We start from the raw sequence: 21,974 nt of genomic DNA, 5'->3' as shown, positions 1-21,974 counted from the left end.
TGGCGTCTACTACTTGGAGTGACTGCGACGGTGCCTGTTTCTTGAAGGAGACTCCCGTGGCGTCTACTACTTGGAGTGACTGCGACGGCGTCACACCTCTTGGGGTGAATGCCGTGGCGTCTACTACTTGAGTGGGCTGCGACGGTGCCGTTTCTTGAAGGAGACTCCCGTGGCGTCTACTACTTGGAGTGACTGCGACGGCGTCACACCTCTTGGGGTGAATGCCGTGGCGTCTACTACTTGGAGTGACTGCGACGGTGCCCGTTTCTTGAAGATGACTCCCGTGGCGTCTACTACTTGGAGTGACTGCGACGGCGTCACACCTCTTGGGGTGAATGCCGTGGCGTCTACTACTTGGAGTGACTGCGACGGTGCCTGTTTCTTCATAGAGACTGCCGCTCTTGTCGGTATGACAGTGTGAGCCGGCGTCTGCTCCTTCCTAGTGACTATGGGAAGAGCGCACATTCTGATGGAAGACTTGGATGATTTTTCATTTAGGTAAAAACATGCGTCGGGGTGCCCACAGCTGTTTTGGACACCTCCGACGTTACATGGAGTATTCCCGAGATTACCAGCGTCCTAATGGCCTAGTCAGCCACTAGTTACATCCATGAGGTCGCTCTCCTGTTGTAAGGATAGACCTTTCCCTTTCTCCGATTTCTTTGCCACCTTGAGGGATTGCATGTTGCATCCTCTGGCAGCTATCTGGGCGTTCACCACCTCGTCATTCTCGTCTTTGGAGACGAGCTTATGCGCTTCCCCCCGGTCCGAGACGTACATCAATGTCTGGGCCCGGATGGACATCACTGCGTCAGCCTCGCTCAGAGTGACGCGGCCTATGAGAACGTTGTAGGCGGATGAGCCGTCGATGACCACGAACTCAGCTAGGACGTTCTTGGCCGCGTTCCTTTCGCCGAACGTTACGGAGTCCGGCGATCCCGGTGGTACCAGTCCGGCCCCGAGCGTACAGCGGGCTGGTGCGAGGCTTAAGTCCTTGACCTTGGCCGAGGCCGAGGAAGCACTCCTGAACATGACATTCGTGTATGCGCTTTGTGTCAATCGGGCACCTTTTGACCAGGTGGTTGGATATGTCCAAATTGACTACAAGTGGGTCGCTATGAGGAGCGATGACTCCTTCGTAGTCCTTTCTTCCGACAGTTATGTCGGGGATGTTGGAAGAGGGGGTGGCTGTGTTGGGCACAAAGTTGATGGCCTGATAGAGCTCGTTCAGGTGTCGTTTGTACCCATGAGCGGACCCTCCGTTCTCGTGGCCCCCGATGACAACGTGGATCACTCCTATCCGTTCGAAGACGGATTTCTTCTCTGAACTGCCGGCGTCGGTCTTTTGGCTTTTGGCAACGTACTTGCGAGGCTTCCTTCCGGATCGGCTCTTCAATGGCATTCTTCTGATCGTGATGGATCGTTGGTTAGATGGCGGTGTGGCGTGGTACTCACGATCGGCTCGTGTCACCGTCACTTTTTGGTTTTGGGGTCTCTCCCACTTCCGGCCCTCGCTTTTGCTCGGGCGAAGACTTCGGCTACCGATACGACGAGAGGGGTTTTATCGTTATACCGCCTCGATGGTACGTTCCCGAACTCCACCGCGCCCGCCGAGTCCATTTCTGGCAGATTTGTCAGGCCGTGACCTATTATTGTCACGGCGTCTTTCTTCGGACCGTGACCCGTTGTTGTCACGGCGTCTTTCATGCGGGTTGTCCTCCTGGCGGCTCTTCTTTTCTGAGTGCTCGGCCTCGCTCGGGCCTAGCCACGTCTTGTGATAGTCTTCTACCTTGATGGCTTGGTCAGCCTTCTTCTGGCGGCATCCAAGCCCAGGCCTCCGCACTTGATGAGCTCATTTTTCAAATCTCCCCTTGGGAGGCCTTTCATCAGCGCGAAGGCCGCCAGTTCGGGATTAATCTCCTGAATCTGTTGGACCTTTCCGTCGAACCTCTTCATGTAGCTTCGTAGAGACTCGCCCCCTTCTTGTTTGATAGTTAGGAGGTCCGATGTCTCCACGGCCCTTCTCTTGTTGCAAGAGTACTGGGCTAGAAAGGCGTCCCTTAGGTCGGCGTAGTAGTACACCGAGCCGTCGGGGAGCCCCTTGTACCAACTTTGAGCCATCCCATGCAATGTCGTTGGGAAGACTCGGCACCATACTTCATCGGGTGCTCCCATGCGACATGTGAGACTCGAAAGCCTCGGCGTGGTCGGGTGGATCACCCTCCCCTTTGTATGATATGGGTGGCAACTTGAGCTTAGTTGGCACCTGGACTTCTAGGACGTAGGCGCCGAGGGGCATCGATCACACGGACGACACGTGGCGATCGGCTCCTCGCATTCCTAGCCCGACTCCTCTCCTCGTAGCGGGAGGGACTCCTTCCCGACTGCGGCGAGTCGGGCTTCTTCTTCTCGACTCGATGGGTCGGACTTCTTTTATTCCTCCGGAGTGGGCCTCGTGGCTGCTGCGGTGACGCTGTCCCCCGCGAGTGCGGTCGGGACTTATGTCCATCACTAGCATTCTGGGCTCCTCCGGTGTTTCAACAGGGCCAACCTCTTCCGGTGCTCGTTCAAGTCTCTCGGAGTCACGTTCCGGGCCCTGGTCTCTGGACGGGTCCCGCCGCTCTTGTCGGTGTGACGGTGTGGCCGACGTCCCTACCGATGAGGTCCAGGATTTGCTTTAGCAATGCCACGTCGACCACATGTCCCATGAGGGTGACTTGGTTGGCGAAGCGCGTCGCATCCGGTGTTATTGGCATCCCGAACTCCGGTTGGATTACTCCGCCGGCGGAGGGCCGTATGACTCGGAATTGTTGAAGGTATCATCCGGGTGGAGGGCTCGTCGGTTACGAACACCTCTTGTTCTTTTGACATCTTCTTACCTTTTTGGGTGGGTTTTTGTTGTTTTTTTTTTTGTTTGGGAATGAATGTGACTAGCTTCTAGTGTCTTTTCCCACAGACGGCGCCAATTGTTCCGGGTGTAATTCCAGAGCAAGTATAGTTACCACCCGTGGCTTGTTGAATGATGTCTTGAGTTGGATTCTCCCTTGGTCTTAATCGTTCCTCTCGGCCTCTCCTGCAACAATGAAGAAGGCGAGGGCTTGGCTTTGTGCCAAGCGTACCCTCCGACGCCAAGTCGGTAAACTTAGATGGATAAGTTGTATGCTAATTGGCTAGGAATATATTGTAGAGAGATAAGGAAGATTATACCAGATGAATAGTGTATTTAGGTTAAGTTGTGTATTTCTGGATTGGATCCTTTCCTCAATGAAGGTTGAGGAGTATTTATAGACTTCACCTTTTGTCACGTAGTGGCCAAGTGGCCAAGTGGCTAGCGGTGGAAAAGACCGATCTACCCCTCGGCCGAGCTACCTATGGTGGCCGTGGGCGCTGGTGACCCGCCGCCGAGGGGTCTTGGATATGAGCACGCGGACATGTGTCCCCGGGCGGTTGTCACGCCGGGACCCAGGTTGACGAGCCGATGGCGGCATCGGCTAGGTTGTCTAAGTCGTTGACTTGCTGTGGACATCTTTGACCTTGCTCAGTATGTTTGACTTGGTCAGCGGTGCAGAATATGCCCCATCAGTACTAATAAGAAAAATCTAGTTGATATTTAGTGTTGAAAAATTAGCATTAGCGGTACTAATATATTTAGTGTTGAGATCATTTAGTCAATTTGAAATATAAGTAGTCATTATTTACTAATGGCATAAGTGTTGAAATCCCAACCAAATTGACAACAGTACTAATTTTACAAAAGATAGGTTGAAAATAAGAACTCAAAATCAATTTTGCAATAATGTAGAACTAGGCAGTTGAGAAATGTACTCATCTGCTAAGAATTGATCAGATTATATTTATAAGCTTAATAAGTTTATGTTCGGTGTACAATACTTGTACCCTTTGTCTCGATCTTTTGTTTGCCTTTGATTAATGTACCCTTATGAAGAATTAAAAAACTTAGACATATGATTGAAACCGGCAAGCTGAACTACAATGCATGATTGAATTTGAACTAGGATTCGACTAATTATAGGAAATCATGGCCGAGAATTGTGTGAGTGTTAGAGTATAAAATCGATCTTGGAACTCCAACCATCAAATTAAGCTTTTGGTTGAGATGGTTTCTTAATATGGTGTCGAGCCAGGTGACTAAAAGGTCACGGGTTCAAATTTCACTGCCCCCAATTTCTAAAGTGGAATATTAAGCACCAGAAGTCAAACCACCCAATGCCCGAGTGATAGACAGAATTTATTTGTCATGTTGAATGTATTTACGTATGCTCTGTATATGAGACTGTAATTTTCGTATAGTGATAACAAATCCGTGTTGCCAATACTATCAACCTTTTTAGCGGGCCATCTCCAAAGTTTTCCATGTTTTATGAACAGAAAATAGAAGTTTTGCAGTAAGTTCAGGGAAAAAATATTCACAGGTCAAGATCATCCGAAAAAAGATTTCCTCCAAAACAGCAATTGAACCACGAATGATGGGGGAAGCTGTAAGCACGGAAAATTTATTAATGTACCGAATAAATAAAATAAATTAATTATTTTGAGTTAATACTAAATTTTAACTTAATTTATAATTATTTTGTCCCGATTAAATGAAATATGGGTCGATTCGGATTACACAAGGAGTTATTCGGATCACTAACTATCAAAATCATTGCAAGTAGTCAACAATCCCATCAAATCGTGCCGAAAATTCAATCACAAATTCAAATCTTCAAGAGAGATTTAAGTCATCGCGAAAACAATAAAAGTTGTCTACACGCGCACCCCCTCACTTGTACCCCGTATACGTACCCCTTACGGCATACTAGAATCAGAAGACTATACATTAGACATTGTACACGTAACGTAACTTTTGATATTTATTAATAAAATTTATTTGTTTCCTTGTTTTGTATTTCAGTTATTGCAATACAAAATTTGTTGTTACAGTAACCAATATCACGGCTGAGCGATTATTGTTTCTGTGATTATGTGAAATGGAAATCAAGAGTGATGAGACTACTCGGAAAACACCATGATATACAGACGTTGATACATATGCGATAGATGCCAGTAAGGTTTTATTGTGACTCCAAATTTTAACTCAAACTAAAATTAGAAACAGGAACTTGATTTCACCGTATCGAGCACTTAATTCATTGTTCCCAACAAAAGAATCTACATCGTCTGAATGTACAAGATTTGTGTCTTAACAAGACGACTATCAATTGATCATAGCAGGAGATTCCTTGAAAGCAACATCAGCAACCCCTGATGAACAAAATAAGCAAAACTACAGAATCAATTTCAACACACAAAAGCAAGTCCATATACAAGATTAGTGAATTAATTTTAGATTTGAAAAACTTACACGCGAGATGGCCTCAAGTTCTCCTCCAAACTTTGTGTACATTCATGATAACAACCACATAAATCTTGTCTTTGATGTCGTCATAGAATTGGAAGAAGACATGTCTCCAAGATGTTTTGACAACTAAGCTACCACAAACTCCCCAAAATCCAAAGATAAATCCAAGCACCACACTTATGTACACTCCTAGCATAAAGTTATCCTTACGGTGCATAACGTCTACATTATTTTGGGGAATTATGGCGACTTCATCTCCATCACATTTAGGGAGTGGGGCTCCACAAAGTCCATGGTTTCCTATATAGGATGAAGTATTGAAACCTTGTAACTGTGTGCCGTATGGAATCCTTCCGGACAAGTTATTGTATGACAAATCCAACACATCTAGAGAGCTTATTTTAGCCAAACTAAGTGGAATCTCACCGGAAAGATGGTTATGTGATAAATCGAGTGATTCCAAAGAGGTCAACTGACCTATCTTTGACATAATAGCTCCACTTAAATGGTTTCTTGATAGATTTATTTGTTTTAAACGAACAAGGCTCGAAATTCCTTCAGGAATCTGTCCTTCTAGTATATTGTTAGACAAATCAATGGCTTTAACGTGTCCCAGTAAATAATCGTCTTTAAAATCTTGTTTTTCTCCTTTCCACATTATCAATACATTCTCACCGGGAAAAGGCGTTCTGTCATCGGGCGATTTTTCTTCTGAGATAGTTTGCAAGAGACTTTTTGTGTTAACCATGCCTGTGAGATTGTATATGCATCCTGGGATGGTTCCATATATTTTGTTCCTTGAAACATCCAACACTTGGAGTTGGGAAAGGTGACACAAGCTTGAAGGAAGGGTTAGAAAAAGTTATTTTCTCGCGAGGATAAGAATGCTAAGTTGTTTAAAAATATTTCCCAAGGCAGAGGGTATGCATCCAGACAGTGAATTCTGGGCAAGATCTAGAATAACCAAAGACGTACACTTTTCTAGGGACGCGAGAAGTTCACCCGAGAGATTGTTTTTGCTTAAATGTAGAGCTTGAGTGATTTGGAGCAGAAGGAGATTGGTAAATTTCCCCAAAGGTTGTTGTTCTCGAGGTGTAAGACTTTTAATTTATCAAAGTAACCCCAACAATCCGGAAGCTTATCCGAAAATGAGTTGTTTGATAGATCAAGAGAGGTTAGAGGCATTTTGGTCCGTGGGCACAAGAAAGGAACTAAGCCTTCAGAAAAGTGGTTGTTGTTGAGATGTAACACCGAAACATTTCTCAGATAAAGTGGTATTTCACCACTGAAGTTATTTGAACTCAAATCTATCCACGGGGAAGCTTCAAATGTGATTGGTACATTTGGAAGTACCCCGTACATCATATTTCGAGACATTGATAGTAACTCTAATTTGGATGATAGTGAGTTGAAAAATGAAATGGGTATTGTGTCTGAAATACTAGTATTGGATATTTCTAGAATTGTTAAGTTTTTTTGAGTTATGAGCCATGTAGGGAAATTAGGGCCAACTTTACATGATCTCAAACGGAGTCTGTTCAATTGAAATGGCGGAACCCAGTTGTCGCTGATGTTAACCACCAGTTCTGTATTATCATCAAGGTTTAAATCTCTCAACTTGGAAAGATTTGATAGATGGTCATGGTTGAGAACTCCTTTCAAAAAATTAGAAGAAAGTCTCAATTTCTCTAGCATTGGTAGTCCTCCAAGTGCTCCTTGACTAATGCTGCCGTTAAGCTGATTATCACCAACAACTAATGTCCTTAAGTTATAAAGGTTACCGATGTTGTCAGAAATGGATCCCCATAGTTGGTTTAGGTCTAAACCTAGAAGCACTAGTGACTTGTGTGAACATATTGATAAGGATTCGATAAGGTCTGAGAACTTGTAGTTGAGACCGGTGCTTGGTATGATTAAGGTTTTCAAACTACATAAACTACCTAGAAAGTTCATCGTAACTCTAGACATTTGGAAATTATTTTTCAACACTTGATCATTAAAAGAGAGGTCGAGGTAAACAAGGCTGGTCTCAACTCCACCCAAGTTTGACAACCACTCAAATATAGATGCATCATTCAAGTTATTATATGAAAGGCTTAGCACACCAAGTGTTGTGGATGAATTAATATATGAAAGAGATGAAGGCATCCTCAGATATAGGTTACAATCATCCAAGCGAAGGTCGTGTAAGAGAGGGAGGTTGTTCACGATAGAGAGCCAATTGTTTGTAGCTATACTTAGATCAATGCCACCTAAGTTCACCTCGCTTACCAAAGTTAGTTGTGAAAGCCAAAGCAAGTTTTCCACCCTCATATTATTAGGATAATAATCATAATAATCATAATTAAAGGAACTAATATCAAGATATGTCAATTTGGTAAGATTTCCAATCTCGTGAGGAATGACGCCTATGAACCGAGCATGAGAGAGGTCAAGGTGCTCTAAGTTAGAAAGTGAGCCTATAAACTTGGGTATTTGTTCTCCGAAATAATTATAACTAAGGTCTAAGTATTTTAATTGTGTCAAGTTAAGTAAAGATATACTAATCGTACCTTCTAGACAAGATTTGGGGATGTAGTCATAAGGTGTAGGAAGGCGGAGGGCGATAACGTGGCCAGAGTGGTTATGACACTCAATACCGCTCCATAGGCAGCAATCTTGAGTTACTCCCCAAGAATCAAGGAATCCACAATTGTCGACACGAATGCCACGTTTGAACTCAAGCAGTGCATCTCTCTCACTCTCCATACATCCTGATCTAGCATGACTACTCAAGTATGTCAGCCAAATACACAATAGTAGAAGAACAAGCAAGTGATTATATAATTTGGTGGTAAATTGGGTTCTCATTTTATCTTGCATGTAATGGATCAAATGATAAATATGCGTTAAATGAATTCTGAATATACAGGTCTATCATCATGACTTATAATTTTGTGAAATAGCTTAACGTCATTTTCATGTCGACTTAATTTCTTTATTCAAGTGGGTTTAATGTTTAGACAGTGAGGATCTTCTATCCCATTTGATGTCTCATTGTGTGTCACACCAATTAGCTTCTAACACCTCAACAAATTAATATATATATTGTAATATGTCGAAATGTAAGTGGTATGACACACACAATGGGACAAAAATGTAACTTTCAATCCAAAAGGCTAATTTCGGCACTAACAAGTAACAAGTAGCGTTGTCACAATAAATGAAAGAACAAAACAAAGGCTACTGATGAGCAAGCCTATGATAGTTTGACAATGTCAAAAGTGATTACATTAATTTTGTGGTTCATGTCGTCCTAGAATTCCGTGATGTCTATAGAAAAAAAGTGACATATTGTTTGTTTCTATGTTATTTGTTGAGATATGTATTGATATGTTAAGATATCCATACATATTTCAACATTATTGTAAGGTTAAAATATATGGTAAAATAAATAAATAAATCTCAAAATTAAGACCGAAAATATTACAAAGAGGCATATATATTGGAGGTACACACTTAAAATACTTGTTCCCCTTATTTGTTCGGCCACGAACAAATTTGGACTTCACATATATAATCTAGTATCATTAAACCAAATCTTAACTCAATAGGATATTTACTTGGTTCGAGAAAATTTAAATTGACTTAATTTTCTCTGAAATAAATAAGACGGGATTTTGTGATAACTTTATGATCAAATGTAACCCTAATAGTTCAACTAATGTCAAAGCTTATGATAACTTATTTTCCAAAAATAATCACATTTTACGGAAAAATAGTCTCTAAAAAAAATGTTGTGGGTAAATGTACGTCGATAAAATAGTACAGTCGCAGTGTGATTGATTATCCGGTTAGCCATCAGCCTATGTAACTATGTATGTATATATTTAGAATTTGAATCCTCCCTATTTTTCTCTCCTTTTCCTCTCTAATACATCCATATTTTAATATATTTTCTCTCTTCCTTCATTAAAACTTTATTTCACTTAAATTTGGAAAACATTATCATTCCAAGTCCTAAATTAGAAAAATCAAATCCTATTAATAACTAATTGGATCTGAATTATCTCTTGACTCTTGACAATACAATACCTAATCTCATAAGTTGGGCATTACCATGTTGAGTTTATGGATTCAAGTACCTAAGAGGGGGAGGGGGTGAATTAGGTACTATTTAAAAATTTTAACTTCAACTTTATTAATTTAAAGTGAGTTATATGAACAAAAGAGATGAGAGAATACTTCGAATAATATTGCAAGATTAAACGAGTATTAAAATGAATGTTTGCTGAATTATGAAATTAACAACTGTTCTAACTGTAGCTATTTGTTTCAGTTTATGGAGTACAGACTGCAGACCAAATGTGACAGTATATGGAACTGTTACTTCGAAGGTTAAGCAAAGCAAAGCAAACAAAATAAAGACCAGCGGAATAAAACAAAAAAGATTAAACACGAGATTTTTGAATTGGTTCGGCAAGAAACTCAAGTGCCTACGTCCAATCTACTTTTTATTGATTTACTTTAGTGATCTACTCCGACTACTAAAAACCCGTACAATAAAAAGATCAACAACCTACTCCGGTTGTGACATAAGTTCAAGAACTACTCCGTCCTAGAACAAGGTAACTCGCAACCTACTCCGGTTGCCAAAGAGTCAAAGGACTACTCCGTCCTAGAGCTCAACAACTCACAACCTACTTCGGTTGCCACAAGAGTTAAAGGACTACTCCGTCCTAGAACTCAACACTCTAACTTAGAACGTTTACAAGGATCAAGTTTCCACGGACTGATTCTTTAACAAGAATTGATATGGACAACTTACAAGATCAAACGGTTCATAAGTGAGAGAGTTTAATACTTAAAGCAACAGTCACTGTGATTGTAACACTTGAAAACTTTGAAAGCTTTGCAAAATATCAAAAGGATTTGAAAACTTGAAAACAATTTTGCAAACTCTACACTCTAACTAGAATGTTTTCAAACCAAGTTTCCTTAGACTGATTCTTAAAAAGAATTGAGAAGGACAACTTATTGGTACAAACGATTTCTAGATGAGAGGTAGAACAACGTGAAGTGTGATTATTTCGATCGCATCGCAATTGAAGACTTAGAAGATTTTTTGCAAAGAAAATTTCGTGTTCTTTAAAAACTAATTTTGCAAAAATACGTTGATTTCTCTTAAAAGTCTTCAAGAAATGAGAGGATGAGGCACTCCTTTTATAGAGAGGATGAGCAAGGGAGTTGCTAGGGTTTTGAAGGGTCAAAGACCTCACATGTGATGAGTCTCAACAATCTCCCAAACTTGCACCAAAGAGGGTTCTTATGCAAAGGCAAAAAGAGAGAAAGAGTGTTTGAAAATTATCCATAAAAGCTCATGCAAATTTAGAAAACAAAGAATGAAAAAGCAAGTCGTAATGATTAAGTTAACAAATATGGCAAAAAGCATTTCTTGTTTTATAAAAGACCAAAGGGTCAAATTTGCACAAAGAGGAAACATTTTGAAAATGATAATTATTCAAACCACTTTTTCTAGAGGGTCAAATCCTTATAAAAATCTGAAAGTTATCTTTCAAAAATAAGAGACACGAAAAAGGCTTTTGAAAGATAAAAAGGAATTCAAGTGTTACGAATTGAGGCAATTGATCATTTGCAACATTACTTGTGAAAAATGTGATCGTCTTGTTGTTGTTATTGCTTTTAAATACTCTACTCCCCTAACATGCGTTAGATGACACAATTGACTCTAAATCTTGGGTAGCAAATTATCAACTATTCTTAACTTTGATATTGATTAATTCTTGCTTAAGGAGGTTGCATTATTCCTGAAATGGTACACTTAAAAACACGATTAGATTGGGCATGTCATCATCAACAAATAGGTCCTAACATACCACGAGCAGTTGCGTAGAGTGCGGGTAAAGCCATAGAAGCTAGTTCACTGAATTGCCAATCTAAAAGGGCACTCCTATTATAATTGACCATTATGTTTTCATTAACCCCATCAAACTTAAGTTGTCACATGCGGAGTCTACTTCCCTTAAAGGCCAATTTCATAATTTCTGAGATCCTACGGGAAAATAGCTCAACGTCAGGATGATAGATGATAATAAGAATGAAAAGGTCGTCTTATTCAAAAAACCCAATTATGACATTCTTTCTCTCCCACTTCACACCTCAGAATGCGCCGTTCTTAATCTTATAAAGAGAAACGCGCTTTTATATCTTCTTAACCCGAAATGAAATGCGCACAAGATAATCATGGTGATTGGCGCAATGGTTTGGGAGGCCCACCCTTGAATTTTTTACTTAAATGGGGTTGTAATCCAAAATATTTACAAAAATGGTGCTCCTTTCAAACTATTTACACAAAATGGGTCCACGTCATCACAAAGGACGAATTTTTATTTTTTTTAATAGAACAACACATCTCGCTGTTTGTGACAGCAAGTAGTTAGCAATGCCTTTGCTCTCTATCATGCTTCCTTCATCCTCTTCATTCTCCTTGCTCCAAACACCAATCCATGAACTACCATTACCATTCTTTTCCTCTCACTTCCCTTATCAAATAAACTTCTTTGTTTGAATTATTAGCTTCGTATTTTGTAAATTAAATAACCCGCAACATTGCCGCTTGCAAGACTATTTCCGCGTTTTCGGTTTTGCACTTTTGCAGCTGGGTATTTGCCAACATTAATTGATGATCAAGACCCTTTTGGAAGCCAAAGACAATGGTTAAGGTCGAAAGTCGACAAGTTCGGAGCGAAACTTAAGTGCATGGCCATTAAATAATATCCACACAGGCACACATGAAGATCAATTACTTACTGCAGACCAAACAACTAATCAAAGAGATTACCAAACCAAATAGTGAGAACTGAGAAGCATTGAATTTGACGTATGTTTTGGTTGTGCGTGTGAGTAAGTTGGCTACAAATTACAAATAGTATAGATGGCACATTTAATAATCTATTCATTCATTTTTCACCATTAAAGTCCTGTCTTCTTCTCAAATACCACTCAGCCGCTAAATCGAAAACGCATAAATAGTCTTGCGAGCGGCGATGTTGCGGGTTATATAATTTGCAAAATACGAAGCTAACAACTTAAACAAAGGATTTTTTTTTGATAATAGGAGTGAGAGGAAGAGAATGGTGGTGGTAGTTCGTGGATTGGTGCTCGGAGCAAGGAGAATGAAGAGGATGAAGGAAGCATGTTAGAGAGCAAAGACATTGCTAACTACTCGCTATCTCACACAGAGAGATGTTATGTTTTGTTCAAAAAAAATAAAAATTCATCCTTATTGATGACGTGGACCCATTTGATGTAAATAGTTTGAAAGGAGCACCATTTTTGTAAATATTTTATATTACAACCCCATTTAAGTAAAAAATTCGAACTACAATGCATGATTGAATTTGAACTAGGATTCGACTAATTATAGGAAATCATGGCCGAGAATTGTGTCAGTGTTAGAGTATAAAATCGATCTTGGGACTCCAATCATCAACTTAATCTTTTGGTTGAGATGGTTTCTTAATATGGTATCTGTTGGGTTCCCTTGATTGATGATAACATGCCCATTTGATATGTGTTATCTTAGTTTACCTTTTCAGGATTTATGATTAAATCAAGCTTGGATTAAGAAGTGTTGAAGTTGTTAATCATCTCATTGTATTAAGTCTTAAGTGTCATCTAATGTACAAGTGAGAAAGTAAAGTATCTTAGAGTAATAGAAACAGTCAAGATGACTGTTACTTTCACAAGTAACAGCTGCCTGGACTGTTGCCTCAATTCGTAACAACTTGAACTCTTTCTTATCTTTCAAAAGGCTTTCACGTGTCTCTTATTTATGAAAGATAAACCTTCAGATATTTTAGGACTTGGCTCTCTAGAAAAAGTGGTTTGAATAATTATCATTTTCAAAATGTTTCCTCTTTGTGCAAATTTGACCCTTTGGTCTTTCATAAAACAAAAAATGCTTTTTGCCATATTTGTGTAAACTTGTCATCATGTGACTTGTTTTTCCTTCTTTGTTTTCTGAATTTGCATGAGCTTTTATGGATAATTTTCAAACACTATTTCCCTCTTTTTGCCTTTGCACAAGAACCTTCTTTGGTACAATTATTGGGTGGTTGTTGAGACTCATCACATGTGAGGTCTTTGACCATTCAAAACCCTAGCAACTCTCTTACCCATCCTCTCTATAAAAGGCGTGCCATCTCCTCACAAAAATCTCAAGACTTTTTCTAAGATTTATCTTAAGTTTGCAAATCGTTTTCTAAAGCTTAAAACCGTGTTTATTTTGCAAAACTTCTAAGAGTCTTCAAGTTGTTACAATCTCGGCTACTGTTACTTTAACTTACTAAACTCTCTCACTTAAGATTGTTGATATTGTAAAAGCTGTCCACCTCAATTCTTTGTTAAGAATAAATTAGTGGAAGCTTGATCCTTAAAACATTCTTAGTGTGTGTGTAGAGTTAGGACGGAGTAGTCTTCAACTCTTTGGCAACCGGAGTAGGTTGCGAGTTGGCTTGTCATAAGAACGTAGTAGTTCTTGGACTCGCATTACAACCGGAGTAGGTTGGTGTTTTTATTGTACGGGTCTTTTAGTAGTCGGAGTAGATCACTAAAAGAATTCAATAAAAAGTAGATTGGACGTAGGCACTTGAGTATTTGCCGAACCAATTCAAAATCTCGTGTTTCATCCTTCTTTTATTTCCGCTGCTCATTTATTTTGTTTGTTTTGCTTTGCTTAACCTTCGAAGTAACAGTTCATCATACTGTCACATTTGGTCTGCAGTTTGTACTTCATAAACTGAGACAAATAGCTACAGTCAGAACAGTTGTTACTTTCATACTTCAGCAAACATTCATTATATTACTCGTTTAATCTTACCATATTACACGAAGTATTTTCTCATCTCTTTTGTTTTCATAACTCACTTTAAATCAATAAAGTTGAAGTTAAAATTTTTAAATAGTACCTAATTCACCCCCTCCCCCTCTTAGGTACTTGAATCCATAAACCCAACAATTGGTATCAGAGCCTCGTGCTCTTGATCGAGGCTAATCGCCTTAGAGTTTGATTCGTGGGTAATGGATTCCGAGAAACACTCCAAGATCTCGGTCTTTACCGGTTCGAATTTTGGATGGTGGAAACTCAAAATAGAATATTACATCAAAAGTATCGATTATCAATGTTGGAACATCATCCAAAATGGACCTCTTGCCATTGAGGAAACCGATATCTTAAACGGTTTCACCAAGACAAAAGAGGAAAGAAATTACAATGAAAACGACTTTAAACTTGCCGAAAAGAATTCCAAAGCAATGGCGATTCTTCAACGTTGTGTTGATGAGGGGGAAGTTAGTCGTATCTCTGGATGTCCTATGGCGAAATCTATTTGGGATTCCCTTGTACTTGCCTATGAAGGGATGTCCCAAGTAAGAAAACACCGTATTGACCTTCTCATGCAACAATATGAGATGTTTAGAATGTCAAAGGACGAGTCCTTAAATAGTTTCTCTTCACGTTTTTCTTGTATTATTAACGAGCTTAAAAGTCTAGGGAGGAATTTCGAGTCCGAGGACATCATTCGAAAAATCCTTCGTAGTCTAACCTCTAAGTGGCAACCCAAAGTCACCGCTATAGAGGAAGCTAAAGACTTGTCAACCCTATCTCTTCATGAACTAATGGGATCATGATAGCGGGGTTTGTCGCACTCCCCCGATCAAACAATTTACTCAACTAATGTAGTAGGGTAGTCGAGGTCGAATCCACAGGGAGCATGGGTGATTACTAATTGTCTAAATTCTCGTGCTTAGCTAAGTCGGCAATATAAGATGAGATTGTTAAACTAAACAACTAACATAAATGAAATAAAATGCAAATTAACTAAAGATGATAAATGAGTAAGAGAGGATTAAAGTTGTAAATCAAATGAATAAAAGGCCTAGAACTCGGTTCTCCCACAACGATTCATAATTCCACATACTAATTCCCTAGGCTAATCGTTTAGGTAAACGGGCAAGGAGGAGATGGCTCTAATTCGCCTAGAACCTCCCTTCCGGGTTCGCAAAAGGACACTAGCTACTCCGACTAACCCCCCTCCCGGGTTCGAAAGTTGGTATTCCTAACTCAAAACCCAACAACCACGAAAACATGCATTTTTCCAAGGAGGTCAAGAATTTGGTCAAGATCATTAAGTACTCATCGTATTCCGGGTCATCTCACTCCTCCTTCCGGAGGTCGATTTCAAACGCTAGTCTAGAGGCACCCTCCCTCGGTTCTCCCTTCCGGTCTCAACCTTAGTTGGTGACAAGGTCAAATTTCGGGCATCCAATTTACAACCTAACCAACTCCCGTTGGTGGACAAGGGTTACAAGTCGACACTACCCAAAATCGATCCTTAAAACATGTGATTCCTCTAAACTACCTTCACCAATTTCTCCAAACAATTAGCCCATATGAGAATCAATTAGTGAAACTGCTCATGTCGGGTCAAACCGAGTCCTAGTAGAAGACTACTCACTAATCATGTTCCTAATTGCAAGAGAAACAACAAAGATGGAAACTTTATGCATAATCATGATGGAAGTACAAATTCTATTACTAATCATGCAACAATCCAACTTAAATTATAAGGAAAGACAATTTAATTCAAGAAACAATGAAGATTAAACTAAAGGCACAAACTTTAACTCAATAAACACAAAGACTCAATCTTTAACATGAGAAATTCAAAGATTCAATCTTGTAAACAACAATGGTGAATAGAGAAAAGATGAACAAGAGAGAGAATAACAACAATATAACATAAACAATTAAGATTAAACTTGAAAGAAAAGCAAATGTAAACAAATGAAATTATGAAGAGAAATTATACCAACTCAATAGCAAAGAAAGGAACTTGGATTGAAATATGGAAGGATTCTTCAATTCTCCAAATACAACCCAAAATTACTAATTGTAAACTAATGAAAAGAGAAGAACTTGAATGAACAAAAGAAGAATTAAACTAATAATTAAAGAAAGATAACAACTTTTTATTGAATGAAAATAAGAGAGGAAATATGAGGGTTTTACAATATTGAGAGAGAATAAGATGAACTAGTCTAATTTCTAAGGTGGTTTAATTAATGGGTGGTAGTTGTGTTGTTTGTGTGGTGTGTCTTTATACTTAGGAGTACTAATCTAATTATAATAATAATAATAATAATAATAATCACACCTAATAACTAACACAAATACACGTTTAACAATTGAAAAGGGGAAAAGTCATTAAATCAAACAAAGGGAGCAGAATTGAAAATCACGCAACATGAGACGCGTCCCGGTAGGGTGGCCGCGTCGGTGATGTCACCCTGGGGAACTCTCTCTGGAAAACTTGAGGAATTTTGGTGGTATTCCCAGCCGGGATGAGGGGCGGCGGTCGGTTGACCGTCCTGGGGAGTACATTTTGATGCGAGATGAGTTGCGAGCGGGTAGGCGCAGACGGGTGCCCGTCCTGGGAGTGCACGATGCAATTGGAGCGATTTTGTTGATTTGTGAACTCGGGTTGATGGTTGATTGATGCCGGTGACGGAGATTGAATTGGGCTCGGGTTTAGATGTCGGGTTTTGTTGCTTGATTAATGGTAAGCAGGTGGTTAATGGTGGAATGAGGTTTGTTGATGCCGTGGTGATGAGGTGGAGCTCGGGTTTGCTCTTGGATTGGTCTTTGGTGAATGGTGTTTGATGATGATGATGATGAAGGTGAAATGTTGAAGGTCAAAGGTTGACTTTGATAAGTCAACGACTCATTGTTCCTTCACCCAATTACTTAGACCCGTCTTGCTCACCAATTTCCGTCTCATTGTTCCTCTAGCTCGAATCTCCTCTTTATTATTCCGCCTCACCTACACATTAAATTAATATATTAATAAATTAATAGTAATAATACTAATATTATAATAACAATACGACTAATTATTAAATATGACTAAGCGGACTAATTATTATAAATTAGTAATTAAATGAGCTATTTAATCATATAAGCACACAAAATCGAGTCGAATAAAAGGATTAAATATGGGGTAAAATGACACTAAAATTATACATATCAAATCTCCCCACACTTAAACCTTAGTCGTCCTCGAGTAAGCTCATTAAATAAACTAAGACCCATAATGTAAAAGACTAGCTAAACTAATAATATCCGATGAGAGGCAATTAACGGGCCTTCTCCGTCCCTTCAACTCACACCGAAACACAATGAGGTATGCATTCCGATGCAAGGAAAGTGGGGGCTTGCGGAAAATTGGACACGTCCAACATTAAGCACACAAATAAGCAATGGATGCATCACAAAAAGTCAAACCGCTTTCCTCATCTAAGCGGCCGTTTTGTTTTCAAAAACCGAACAAAGAGAGTCATTAGTGGAGGATGTCGTCTCCGGGTCTTACCAAGGTGTCGACTCCCTAATTCTAGCTCAAGTAACCAACATTGACAACACGAGGTGCCTAAGAAACAAATTCTAGGCGGGAAAGAGGAAGTACTTCGCTATACTCCCAAGAATGACACGACACACGCAAGATTCGACTCCATATCAAACCTTTGACCAAAAGGAGACCAAAGACCGACTCTCACGGGTTTCACTAGTCACTCAAATGAAAGAACGGGGTGATTTTTGTGACAAAAAGTAACCAAAATCACTCTCCTAACTCGACTTGCGAAGCATGCCCGCAATCTAATATGGTACTATATCCAATATCCGCAAGAGAAATGTTAAATGATGCACATACAAGAGAGACGACCGGGTTGTAATGGGGCTTGGGTTCGGTGAAAAGGGGTTGGTGCAAGCACCATTTTTAGGAAATGTGAGGCTAAAGATCGAGTAGTCGCCACATCTAACCAATTCACTAAACTCAACCAATGCAAATCTTCACAAAATATGACTAGATTGTCATTTTCAAAAATTATTCAATACTCTTCAAAACAAACTCAATTTGCAAATTACCAACCCTTTATTTGAGACAAAAATATACATTCTTTTCTTTTTGTTTTTTTCATTTCATTTTTCTCTTTTTCTATTTGTTTTTCTTCTTCATTTTTTTTTCTTTTCTCTTTGATTTTCTTTCTTGCATTTTTCACGACTTGTTCACCTCTTATTAGACAAAAGTAGCCAAAGTTGCACTTCACTCATGTGGCTTTTCGATCATACACCTCAAGATAAGTCAAAATTTCAACCCAAATATACTCCACAAAAGAACCACAATGACGAACTACTCAACCAAGGTGAGTTGTTTATGGGATGTAGTTAATTTGTTGGCAATAGAAACGATAAGGCTTAGGCTCAAAATGGGTTAACAAAAGGAAATGATTGACTCAAGGGCATAACAAAAGCTTATTTGGCTATTGTGAGGTTACTTTATTGAACAAAATTGTCTCAATATGCACATCTACACTTCTACGGTAAGGAATGAGCACCATACTTGTGCGTTTTGACATGACATACCACGTAAGGAGAACTACTCTCATGACCTAGATGGGACCGGTTTGATGGACCGGCCATATGGAGGCTCTATCCTCACATTTTAGTAGCTATGTCGGACCAAGGTCAAGTCTCGAGCCTAATACGGTCTCACAAGGTGGTCGCAACTTGGTTGTTAAGCTAGACTTCCGGGTTTTTGCAAGCAAAAACTATAACACGTGTCATCAAAAGGCACAAGCTATCAAGAGGGAAATGACACGAGCAAAACGATTATCATCATTGACGACATATACCCTCCACATTTAGACCCTCTATGCAACCATTTACAAACACGATGCAAAGTGTATGAAATGCAACTAAACATATGAACAAGCTACGTGAATGCAAGAGTGAACACATATATACATGTCTAGTCTAAATGCATAAAATATCTAGTCTTAACAACACACCAACAACACAATCATATCCAAAACGGTTCCCAAAAGGAACACTCACATCACATATCCCGTCCTCCTCCATGCTTATGTACAAAAAGAAAAGGAAGGATAAAAGAGAAATGATTGGAAGAATTTTACCAAGCGTCTTCTCCGATGATTCATGTGTTGCCTATCAAAATGGTTAGGACAAATGCAATATATATAATATAAACAATGCAATATTTTTGAAATTTTTGAAATTTTTCAATTTTTAGGCATTTTTGTGATTTTCTCAAATTAACAAGCAAATATATATACAAATATAAACAATATGCACAAAGTGGATATTTCCCTCCCCACACTTGAAATTTACATTGTCCTCAATGGAACAAAGTATAGGGAGAGAATAGGAAATTAAAGAACATATTTTTTATTTTTAAAATCTTTCAAAATTAAAGAACTTGTTTTTGTATTTTTGAAATATTCATTTTTTGGAATTTTTGAATTTTTTGAAAGAAAGGTGCAATAAAATAAATAACATGTTTTTGAGATTTCAAATTTTTCAAATTTTTATGGTTTTTATATAATGAAATTAAAATGCAAGTAAAGTATAAGTAAGAGAAGAGAATAAATACAATTTAGTGGTTATTGAGGGACTCCACCAAACCTCTCATGCAAAATTGTCTTGCTTGAATCTCCACTTAGCATGATCCATGTCACTCAAGGCACGGAGAAGACGGTCAAATGCTCTATCAAAACCTTCAACTAGAAACAAGGAATGCCAAGCTATAGAAAACCGCACCCGACCTCTCTTCCAACGCTTCTTCCCGTTCTTCCTCTTGCTCCTCTCGGAATTGTTTCTAGAATCCTCTTGGTGTTTAGGATCCTCCATTTCAATGTAGTAGCTAGAAGGAGAGACGGACGGAATCTCATAAACCTCATAGAATGAGGAAACATCCTCATGGTCATCAAGACAAGGAGAGTGGTGAAGAATAAAAGGTGGAGGAGTCAACCTCTCAACATTGAGGTTCATAATATTATCATTTTTATCCAATTTCTTTTGACTCTTCAATTGAACCGAATCACTACCAAATATGAGAGCTTCAATTTCCTCCAAGCTAGAATCAAAACTACAAATGTCGTAGTTTTTCTCATGACTCCTCAACTCTCCTAATATGGCAAGTTCGAATTCATCAACCTCCGTTTCCCTTTTTCCTTCTTCCCCACACTTGTCATGGACAAGAACTTCTTCTTCTTCAAAGATTTTGTATGGAGGTGGTAGTGGGGAGTCTTCCTCGTTATCATAGACATCCCAAATAGAGGCATCAAGCCCTTCATAACTTCCCTCTCCACACTTATCATTTTGCAAGGAGTATTCATAAATGTCCCATAAGGGAGGGCCAAGTTCATCTTCCTCACAACTCTTGGTATACTCCATTCCGCCTCCATTAAGAGCCACTTCTAAGGCATCAACTTGAGCCTCCCAAGAATCATTTGAAGAGTCATCTAACCAAGACCCAACATCAAGTAATGATTTTGGGGAGTTCAAATACAATTCAATTTCCTTCATAATTTGAGGTTCAAACTCACTTTCTCTCAAACCATCTTCATTCAAATATTCTTTCATATCAACATCCACTATATAGCAAGAGTCACTCATAGAGGGAAACTTCATGGACTTGTTGAATTGAAACTCAATCTTCTTATGCAAAAGCTTACACACTTGAAGGAGCGAGTTAGCAAGACAAACGGCACACCAAGGTGTGCAAAGCAACTTAGACTTAGTCTAAACTAGAACAAAACAACTAATATCATGCCAATGCTCCCCGGCAACGGCGCCATTTTGATAGCGGGGTTTGTCGCACTCCCCCGATCAAACAATTTACTCAACTAATGTAGTAGGGTAGTCGAGGTCGAATCCACAGGGAGCATGGGTGATTACTAATTGTCTAAATTCTCGTGCTTAGCTAAGTCGGCAATATAAGATGAGATTGTTAAACTAAACAACTAACATAAATGAAATAAAATGCAAATTAACTAAAGATGATAAATGAGTAAGAGAGGATTAAAGTTGTAAATCAAATGAATAAAAGGCCTAGAACTCGGTTCTCCCACAACGATTCATAATTCCACATACTAATTCCCTAGGCTAATCGTTTAGGTAAACGGGCAAGGAGGAGATGGCTCTAATTCGCCTAGAACCTCCCTTCCGGGTTCGCAAAAGGACACTAGCTACTCCGACTAACCCCCCTCCCGGGTTCGAAAGTTGGTATTCCTAACTCAAAACCCAACAACCACGAAAACATGCATTTTTCCAAGGAGGTCAAGAATTTGGTCAAGATCATTAAGTACTCATCGTATTCCGGGTCATCCCACTCCTCCTTCCGGAGGTCGATTTCAAACGCTAGTCTAGAGGCACCCTCCCTCGGTTCTCCCTTCCGGTCTCAACCTTAGTTGGTGACAAGGTCAAATTTCGGGCATCCAATTTACAACCTAACCAACTCCCGTTGGTGGACAAGGGTTACAAGTCGACACTACCCAAAATCGATCCTTAAAACATGTGATTCCTCTAAACTACCCTCACCAATTTCTCCAAACAATTAGCCCATATGAGAATCAATTAGTGAAACTGCTCATGTCGGGTCAAACCGAGTCCTAGTAGAAGACTACTCACTAATCATGTTCCTAATTGCAAGAGAAACAACAAAGATGGAAACTTTATGCATAATCATGATGGAAG

At 39.5% G+C, this 21,974-nt stretch overlaps 2 protein-coding genes across 2 annotated transcripts; both read right to left on the bottom strand.

Moving 5' to 3' along the window:
• Positions 1-5,109: 5,109 nt before the first annotated feature.
• On the bottom strand, positions 5,110-8,259 carry LOC141656651 (receptor-like protein EIX2). Its single transcript, XM_074463623.1, has 2 exons — positions 5,366-8,259; positions 5,110-5,265 (listed from the first exon to the last, which is right to left on the bottom strand). Exon 1 carries the CDS (start codon positions 8,222-8,224, stop codon positions 6,383-6,385), a length of 1,842 nt encoding a protein of 613 aa, XP_074319724.1. The 5' UTR covers positions 8,225-8,259; the 3' UTR covers positions 5,110-5,265; positions 5,366-6,382.
• LOC141654778 (receptor-like protein EIX2) lies at positions 5,219-6,110 on the bottom strand. Its single transcript, XM_074461894.1, has 2 exons — positions 5,406-6,110; positions 5,219-5,287 (listed from the first exon to the last, which is right to left on the bottom strand). Exons 1-2 carry the CDS (start codon positions 6,108-6,110, stop codon positions 5,219-5,221), a joined length of 774 nt encoding a protein of 257 aa, XP_074317995.1.
• Positions 8,260-21,974: the final 13,715 nt, after the last annotated feature.

The sequence above is a fragment of the Silene latifolia genome, chromosome 5, assembly GCF_048544455.1.
Source record: "Silene latifolia isolate original U9 population chromosome 5, ASM4854445v1, whole genome shotgun sequence".
In the NCBI taxonomy this organism is placed as follows: Eukaryota; Viridiplantae; Streptophyta; class Magnoliopsida; order Caryophyllales; family Caryophyllaceae; genus Silene; species Silene latifolia.
Note: the sequence above shows the minus strand (reverse complement) of the source record. Positions and strands in the feature narration are given on the sequence as shown.